Source organism: Rutilus rutilus (assembly GCF_951802725.1).
Source record: "Rutilus rutilus genome assembly, chromosome: 5".
Lineage (NCBI taxonomy): Eukaryota > Metazoa > Chordata > Actinopteri > Cypriniformes > Leuciscidae > Rutilus > Rutilus rutilus.
Genome location: NC_140213.1, coordinates 49,807,410 through 49,816,259, shown reverse-complemented (window position 1 = coordinate 49,816,259; position 8,850 = coordinate 49,807,410). Strand labels below are relative to the sequence as shown.

The window sequence follows — 8,850 nt, the reverse complement described above, 5'->3', positions numbered from 1 at the left end:
TGCATTTTAACTTTGGTTGCGGTTTATGAATGCATTATACAGTCAGACCAAAAACTATTCAGACATCAGATATGATAACTTGTGTGCAGGACACTATAGTTCTATAGCAAAATAAAGTAAACTGACATATTATCCCCAAATATTCTTCATACAGAGACTACCAGTAACATTTGGGACCAAAAATTAAGAAACTTTGTGCTGATCATGTTTTGCTGAAGTGTGTTTTGTCTTTAATTGCTAATGCTCTTTTTACACACAGACTGAACACAATGAAGCATTGCTTGGTGATTGGTTGAGCTAAACTGGTATTATCTAATTGTGTAGTTAAATTTAACAGCTGACAGATATTCAACATAATTCATGTGTGAGACAGTCTAACAGAAGGACGGACAAAACCAGTCAAATATCAACTGAGTTCTGCTCATATTTTACTACCATTTTCTAAACTATAGCGAATAATCTGATAATGTGAGAAATGTTGAAGGTCTGAATAAATTTTGGTTTGACTAACATGCATTATAAGTGAACATTGGTCGGTCGAAATTGTTTATCGTACAAAATATGCACAGAAAGTGTTCAGAGTTAAATCTGAATGGGAAAGCATGTAGAGAACCACTGATTTACATGAACCGAATGGAAATGCAAAAGAAAAAACCGCCAGAAGCAAGAGAATATTGGATCCAAAGAAATGAGCAATACCCCAGATAGCTGCGATTGTAGTGATTTATTTGTACAGTACGGAAGCAGACTGTGCGATGCCTTCACTCAGATGAGGGCAGATACGAGGCATTTGTGCTCAGGACAGAAACCTCAAACACTCTTTCACTGTGAGGAAGCAGAGAGGACTCGAACCCAAGAACAGAGAGAAACGAAACGAAAAAAAACAGATCCCAGACGATCCATAAATCACTAAAATGAGAAGCACGTTTAAAGGCAGAAACAAAACAGAAGTTAAAGCAAATAAATCGAAATATTCCTTCAGGGATTTCCAGCGCCGGGGTGGGGGTGGGGGGAGGGTGGGGGTTTACGTCCACGGCATCATCAGAAAAGGCATGTGGAGGTGTTACCGAGACCAGAACCAACACCGGGGGAAAACACGGTGGCGATTGTTAAAACTTAAATACTTTCAGAACGGCTTCCCTTTGTCGCGATGCCATCATTCAATGAGGAAATCAGTTAAATTAAGATGTATAAAACGTTAACAAAAATAGCATATAGAAAAAGGTTTTACAAAAGTCCTACAGAGATGCGTTGAGTTGAGAGAGTGCGAGAGTCGACGACGGGAGTCTTCAGGTTTGCGTGGACGCAGTTTTCCCGGGTCCAGGACAGTGGAAGCCTCGTGTCCCGTCTGGACCTCTCGGGAGCCGAACCACTCCCGGGGGAAGCCCGTCGGCGTTCTGGATCTTCCGGCCTAGCATCGGGCTTCCCACCGGGCTACTCTCCTGGCTCGCCACTTGCTTGCGCCGCTGGACCCACGGGCTTCCCGACGGCGTCAAGCTGCTATCCGAGGAATAGTCCGCCCAGCGCCGGCCCGGTTCCGGACTCAAACGACCCTCGCTAGCTAGCGGAGACTTCCCGGAGTGGTGCGTTTTCCGCTGGGAACAAGGGCTTGCGCGTGGGCTGCTCCACGGACTCGAGCGGGGCGAAACAACCGGGCTGAGATGATTGGGACCGGCGCTTGTCGGACTGAGCTTGTTGCAGGAACGCGACTTGCGTGATAAACGAGGCGATGTAGGATTGCTTTCCGTTTCCGAAGAGCTAGCGGCGGAGTCGTCGCCTCCGTGATACTGAAGCTCTCGCACGCGACTGTTGAGCGAGCGACTTTTACGCATGCCTCCCTCGTCCCGCTGCCGATCTTTCTGGACCTTTTTCTTCGGAGGTTTGGTGCCGATCAGAACCACTTTCATGCCTCCGTCTACGCCGAACGCCTCGTGGGCTTTCATCGCCGCCTCCACTTCTTCGAACTCTACGATTGCGCACTCTTCCGTTCCCAGTTGGGAATAACGCCCGCTCAGCTTCTTCAGATCCGCCGGCAAGTCCTTCCCGGGTTTGAGGACCCGCACCGAGGCGATCGGGCCGTAGTTTCCAAACGCCTTCAGAAGAAGCTCCATGAGCCGCTCCTGTTGAGTCGGGCCTCCGTTACCGGTGTCTCCTCCGAACGCGACGTCCAGCTCCGGCCAACGCTTCAGTTCGCTGAGCAACAGCATCCGACTCGGTAAAGACTCGCTGGCGAAAACCGGCACGGTCGACCGGCGCCGCACCTTCCGGCCCTCTTCGTTCAGCTCCAGCAGGTTCGAGTGACGCAAGGCGTATGCCGTGGTCCTCCAGTCCCGCGTCAAGTGCTTAACCTGAGAGAGAGAGAGAGAGAGAGAGAGAGAGAGAGAGAGAGAGAGAGAGAAAAATGAAGGGTTTTCTGTTAGAATGGTGTCGTGTAAGCGGCCCCCAAGTTAACCAATGATCTTTGCATCGGAAATGAACTTTAGCTGGACAATAACTTTATTCTAGATCTGCTGTAAAGCCCAAACAATGTTACTTTAATCTCCTATTATCACTGTAAAGCTATCTATATTGTTAAAAGCACTATATAAATGAAGGTGACTTGACAGGACACGTTCATCCTTCAGGTATGACCATCAATCATGTTAAAGTCCCCCTGTAGCCAATCATTGTTTACTTTAAACTCATCTTTAATCACTAAAATGACATATTTAAATGTTTTTTTCCTTTAATATATCTTCATGCCTTAAAATATCCTGAATGTAACTCGACACCCTTGCCTCATTTAGTATGCGCGGTTCTATGAATATGCAAATGAGCCCCGCCTCCACTCACTCACTCAGAGATCCACTGGTTGACGATCACACGTTGATCTGATTGGTTACAAGGTAGTTTGTGACGTCAGAAACACCAGCGATTTCAAAGCGTGTGTTTGAGACTGTCTTTGGTTCACTGCAGTTTTAAGGAGGAAATACTCAGCAATGGTGTCGACTTATGAACTTACACATGCTTTGTCTTAAAGCACATTAAAAACACTTAGCATTTTTTTGACTTTCTAGAATTTTTTTTAAAGAGATTGATTACGTTGGTCAGAAGAAAGAAATCCAATTCGTCATCATCAGTCCCTCAGCAAACATGATGTTCTTCCTCAGTGTTTCTGTCTTGTTTTCCAGCACAAATATCTAAACATTCTTGAAATCAAGATACATTTACTGGAGAAACAAAATGACTGCAGATATTAAGTCTTGCTTACTGAAAACAATCAAAATGAAGAGAGAACAAATATCTGCCAATGGAGTCAGAAAAAGAAACTGAATTCAAAGGGAAACAATATTATAACAAGACGCCATATATTTGAACTCACTTCATTTAAGGCGCGTTTCCATTACAGATTTGCGCAAAACTTTTGCTATTTTTTTCTAAATGTCGACAAATAACTATTGCGAAATGACGCCGTTTCCATCAACCGATGTTATGCGACTAAAACTTCTTCCGATAAGTCCAAAAACCATGACGACGGACGTTGGTATGATTATGCACTATATCCCAGCAGCCACTGCACTGGCCATTATTATTAATGGAAGGAGATGTGTGTGTGTTTCCAAGCATTAATGGTGAGGAAAAAACCTTATTATACCTGTGAGCGGCTCATATGAGGAGTTTCTGGGAGTTTCTCCCTCAGATCTGCTTCGAGGTCTTGATTGTGGCATTTATTTGAGGTTTAGAATCCATTATTCCTGTAATTATTTTGTCTTATAGGAGTTTAATAAAGAACTCAGTCTCGTATTCTGTCCACACACACACCGCCTCATCGACGTCAGGTGACTGTAAATGCACAAAAACTGTTTCCATTGCAGTTTTGCGAAATATTTCTTTTTCGAATTGCCTGAAAAACCTCCTCATGCGAGCGGAAACACTTGTTTGCGATATATGGGAGTTTTTGCGAAATTGGCGTATTTTCAATTTTCAATTTGAAAGGTAATGGAAACGCGGCTAATGTCTATTTCTTGTCATTGCACCTCAAAGCACAGGTTTAATTGAGCTGGATAAAGGCAGTGAAAGACGTTTCTCCCGTCTAACCATCAGAACGTGCATCAAATCAGTGAACGCAGCATGAGACGCAATATAATAACTCAGTGCATAATTACTTTCAAAGACCATCAAATGCATTTGTGTTTCCCTGTGCTGACATTATTTCTCTTTAAAGCAGGAAGTTGAAGTGAAATGTTTTGAAAAGCCTGTTCCTTTATTAGTCACAGCTCAACAAAACCATCATTGCCCTCGTTCCACTGTATTCTCCGCCTTCACTTTCTTCAAAAGGGTTTCAAAACACTTCAATAGAGATCTGAGTCATAAACCAGCCCGCTCACGGCTGAATCACAAACTTAGAGAGGATTTGAAAACAGAGAGAAAACAAGCACACTTAAACCGTTTGACAAGGGAATCCCATAAAGCACTGAGAACGACAATCCAATCGGAAACGATATAAAGCTGCTGCTTTAGTCACGGATTATGACAAAAACAACACTGTGAGATTCACACAAATAGTAGTAGTTTAAGTGTGTATTTGGAGATTGTGTCATTCGCAATGCTTCATGGGAGTGGGCGATCACCGCTTAACTCTCGCCAAGATTTTGATTTCCATGGTAACGGTGGCTTCTGATCAGCGGATCTCTCGTCGGGATTATGGGTAGATCAATTCTTCACCAGGAATTTGGCTATTAGAGAATTTTACTAAAATGTTGAAGTCAAACTGACTTTTTTGGTTCTTCTACAAATGACAAATACATTTTAATTTGTGTTTATCTGTGTGTGAGCACAAAGTGAACAGATATGAGTAGTATTTTTAAGGTCACAAGGTCTTTAAAGTCCCTATGTGGTGTGTTTAATATGCTTTGTGTAAGTTCATAAGTCGACACCATTGCTGAGTATTTCCTCCTTAAAACTGCAGTGAACCAAAGACGCTGATGTTTCTGACGTCACAAACTACCTTGTAACCAATCAGATCAACATGTGATCGTCAACCAGTGGATCTCTGAGATGAGTGAGTGAGTGGAGGCGGGGCTCATTTGCATATTCATAGCACCGCACATACTAAATGAGGCGAGGGTGTCGAGTTACATTCAAGAGATTTTAAGGCATGAATTTGAGAAAAAAAAAACCTTTAAATGAAATTTTGGTGAGTTTTAGGGATAAAATGATTGATTACAGGGACTTTAAGAGCTGGATCGTACGGATTCGTACCTTCTTGAAGGAGGTGAGCAGCTTCACGCTGACGAAGCCCAGCTTGTTGCGCCGCACGTGTTTGAGCAGGAACGCGTCGTGCTCCAGATTCTCATCCGAAAGATAAAACTCGATCTGCACCACCAGTTTGTGGATCAGCTCCGGGTCTGGAGGCTGCCAGCTCTCCTCCTCCAGCTCGCCACCACTGGTCCCGGCACCACTGAAACACACACACACACACACACACACACACACACACGTCCATCATCAGCAGCAGGGAGCCCGTCTGTTTCCCATCATCCCCGCTCAAAACTCTCATTCCCCCACAATCCAACAGCCTGTGCAGAAACATGAGCATCACAACTCGCTGCCCACGAGACCTCTCCATCTGAGCGCTCGACACATGCTGACCAGAGAGGAACACACACACACACACACCGTCTCTTCTGAGCCTGCGGTGAGGCTACCCTTCCATCAGCTGCGACTAACCTTCAGGACACACACTACACTGAGTCACTCAGCGTTAAACACGCGCTCCTGAAGAGACACTTGAGCGGGGCGGGAAACCCTTCAAGCACAGAAAGAGCCGTCATGATTCGCCCACGGACGCCGATGGACAATAGAGCATCAGCGAGACTCAGCGCTTTACCGCGACACACACACACACACGAGTGGGAAACGGCTCCACAGGTCATGTGGGAGACGTTTGAGGGTCGGCGTTTGCTGCGGTCACCGAGTGCATTCATGACCAGGGGCTTTCAAGGAATACTTTTTTTTTTTAAAAAGCATAAATAAAAGATTAAAATAAATAATAAAATTCTGATTAATTATACAAAAAAAAGGGATCAAAATAAATGTAACCAGGGAGGCATAATGAAGAGCTTAGAGAAAAACATGCTTGAAAAATGTTACAGTATACAAAAAAATTTGGATAAATAAATAAACCAGCTGGGGGCTCTGGAAAAGCTCAGAAAATAAGTGTATAAAATGTTTTTAAAAAATGAAATATATTTAATATTTTTATTATATACTTATTTAATTTGTATAAATAATTATGTATTACTGGGGTCCATGGAAAACAGCGTAAAAAATTATAAACCAGGGGCTTTCAAGGAAGTGCTAGTGAAAAAATTTTTTTTTTATTTTTATATATATATATATATAAATAAAAGTATAAATAATAAAATTAATAAATAATTAAAATAAACATAACTATGGGGGGCATAACAAAGAGCTTAGAAAAGAAAAATTGACTATATGTGACCCTGGACAACAAAACCAGTCACATGGGTCAACTTTCTGAAATTGAGATTTATACATCATCTGAAAGCTGAATAAATAAGCTTCCCAGTGATGTGTGGTGTGTTAGGATAGGACAATATTTGAAAATCTGGAATCTGAGGGTAAAAAAAAAAAATAATAAAATTCTAAATCTTGAGAAAATCTCCTTTAAAGTTGTGCATTTATGTTCTCGATTGTGCTGCATCCACTCACAGAAATACATGTTTTCTATATCTACGGTATAGGAAATTTACTAAATGTCTTCATGGAACATGATCTTAATATCCTAATGATTTCTGGCAGAAAAGAAAAATCGACAATTTTGACCAGCTTTATATCAGCAGCTTTGTGTCACTGGACTGGCCCGTTCTGGAGAACCAGTGGAACCAGTGGAGCAGCCGGTCTGGTGTCGTTCCTCCCTGGCGAGCGACAGCAGGTTTGGGCCCCGACCGCACACACTCCATTAAAGAGAGAGTTCACCCACAAATGAACATTCTGCAGTTGCAGTGACGTTGCCGTCAGCGGAGAGAGAGAGCGCTCAGTTCATCAGAAACATCTTCATTTGTGTTCCGAAGATGAACGAAGATCTTACAGGTTTGGAACGACATGAGAGCGAGTGTGTGAGAGTGAGTGTGTGTGTGTGTGTGTGTGTGTGTGTGTGAGCAAGTGTGAGAGTGAGTGTGTGTGTGAGAGTGAGTGTGTGTGTGAGAGTGAGTGTGTGTGTGTGTGTGTGTGTGTGTGTGTGTGTGTGTGTGTGTGTGTGTGTGTGTGTGTGTGTGTGTGTGTGTGTGAGAGAGTGAGTGATTAATGACAATATAAATTTTTGGGTGAACTATCCCTTTAATTAAATCAATCTCTGTGGCCCTAACTTTCACCTCTGGCGACAGGTGTCAATCACACACACTCAATCTTTCTTTCTCTCACACACACTCAAACTCAATCTCACACACACACACTTTCTCACACTCTCTCTGAATCAGAATTAGAAATTGGCACGTTTATGGTGTCAAGCGTGTGTGTGTGTGTGTGTGTGTGTGTGTGTGTGTGTGTGTGTGTGTGTGTGTGTGTGTGTGTGTGTGTGTGAGAGCGAGCGAGCGAGTGATTAATGACAAAATACATTTTTGGGTGAACTAAACCTTTAATTAAATCAATCTCTGTGGCCCTAACTTTCGCCCCCTGGTGACAGGTGTCAATCACATACACTCTTTCTTTCTCTCTCACACACACACTCTCTCTCACTGAATTAGAATTAGAAATTGGCACGTTTATGGGGTCAAGCATTGTGAGCATTTATATTTATAGCCCTGCAAGTGCAGCTGGTGTGTGTGTGCGCGCGCGCGTGAGTGTGTGTTTGCGTGTACGTGGATGAAAGGATGAAATCATCAATAAATCAGTTCCTCAAACACATGACAGGTCTCATTTTAAACATGCATGCACAACTCTCTCTCTCCATCTCTCTCTCGGTCTCTCTCTCTCAGTACCTGGACTTGTCGTGTCTGAGCTCGTCCTCGCTGCCGCTGCCCGTGAGGAGCTCGAGGTTCCCGCATGACGCGTCCTCCTCCTCGGGCTCCTGGAGCTCCTCGTCCTCCGCGGCCTGGATCGCCACAGTGATGGTCACCGGAGCGCTGATCTCCCGCAGGTGCGCGTCGACGCTCATGGTCGCGGGCGTGAACGCGTCCTCCTCCGCGGGGGAACCGACAGCGACGCGGTACGGCGAGCACAAACTCCCCAGACGCGTGTGCAGATCGCAAGCGGCCGAAACAACGCGCTCCACCGCGGAGCGGAGCGTCAGAAATCTGCGCGGCGACGCGGCGCGGTCAGAGGATGAGGAAGAAGCGACGCATTCGGGCTCGTCTTGAGCTGCTACTTCCTCATATGTAAGAGGCTTTGTGTGTTTGAATCGAGCTCTGGGATTGGGCCATGACGCCTCCCCAACCCACCAGCAAAACTGGAGCCAAGAGGGCGGCAGCAGGAACGCGACGCAGCGCAGGAACGCGTTGAGCACGGCGGACATGTCTTCGCTTCTCTCTCGCATTACTTTAAAGAGGCCGCGAGCGCCTTATCGATACATTTATATTGATAAACACTGATCACGTGAGGACAATTAGGGAAAGGCGTGCGTGAGCGCGCGCGCGCGACCCACTTTAGGCGTGCAAATTGGATAATAGGCTTTACAGCGGATTTACTGTTAGGAAGGACGAATGAAACGTCCTAGCATCAAACACACTCATGAAATTAATTATAGTATTAAATTAAGAGAAAAGTCAAAAATCCCAATTGTTTCGTTTTAAAATTAATATATAACATATAAACACACACACACACACACACATATATAGGCCTATATAG

The 8,850-nt window shown here is 44.4% G+C and overlaps 1 protein-coding gene across 1 annotated transcript; it reads right to left on the bottom strand.

The window, feature by feature from the left end:
• Window positions 1–709: 709 nt before the first annotated feature.
• larp6a (La ribonucleoprotein 6, translational regulator a) lies at window positions 710–8,561 on the bottom strand. The gene is made up of 3 exons (XM_084410114.1): window positions 7,983–8,561; window positions 5,242–5,440; window positions 710–2,348 (listed from the first exon to the last, which is right to left on the bottom strand). The coding sequence occupies exons 1-3, from the start codon at window positions 8,534–8,536 to the stop codon at window positions 1,290–1,292; spliced, it is 1,812 nt and encodes a 603-aa protein (XP_084266240.1). The 5' UTR covers window positions 8,537–8,561; the 3' UTR covers window positions 710–1,289.
• Window positions 8,562–8,850: the final 289 nt, after the last annotated feature.

Excerpts from the sequence above, each read along its gene's own strand:
- larp6a (XM_084410114.1), bottom strand. The coding sequence starts at position 8,536 with ATGCGAGAGAGAAGCGAAGACATGTCCGCCGTGCTCAACGCGTTCCTG. Across the intron at positions 5,441-7,982 it reads CTCAGACACGACAAGTCCAG|TGGTGCCGGGACCAGTGGTG; the intron begins GTACTGAGAGAG and ends TGTGTGTTTCAG. Across the intron at positions 2,349-5,241 it reads TGCTCACCTCCTTCAAGAAG|GTTAAGCACTTGACGCGGGA; the intron begins GTACGAATCCGT and ends TCTCTCTCTCAG.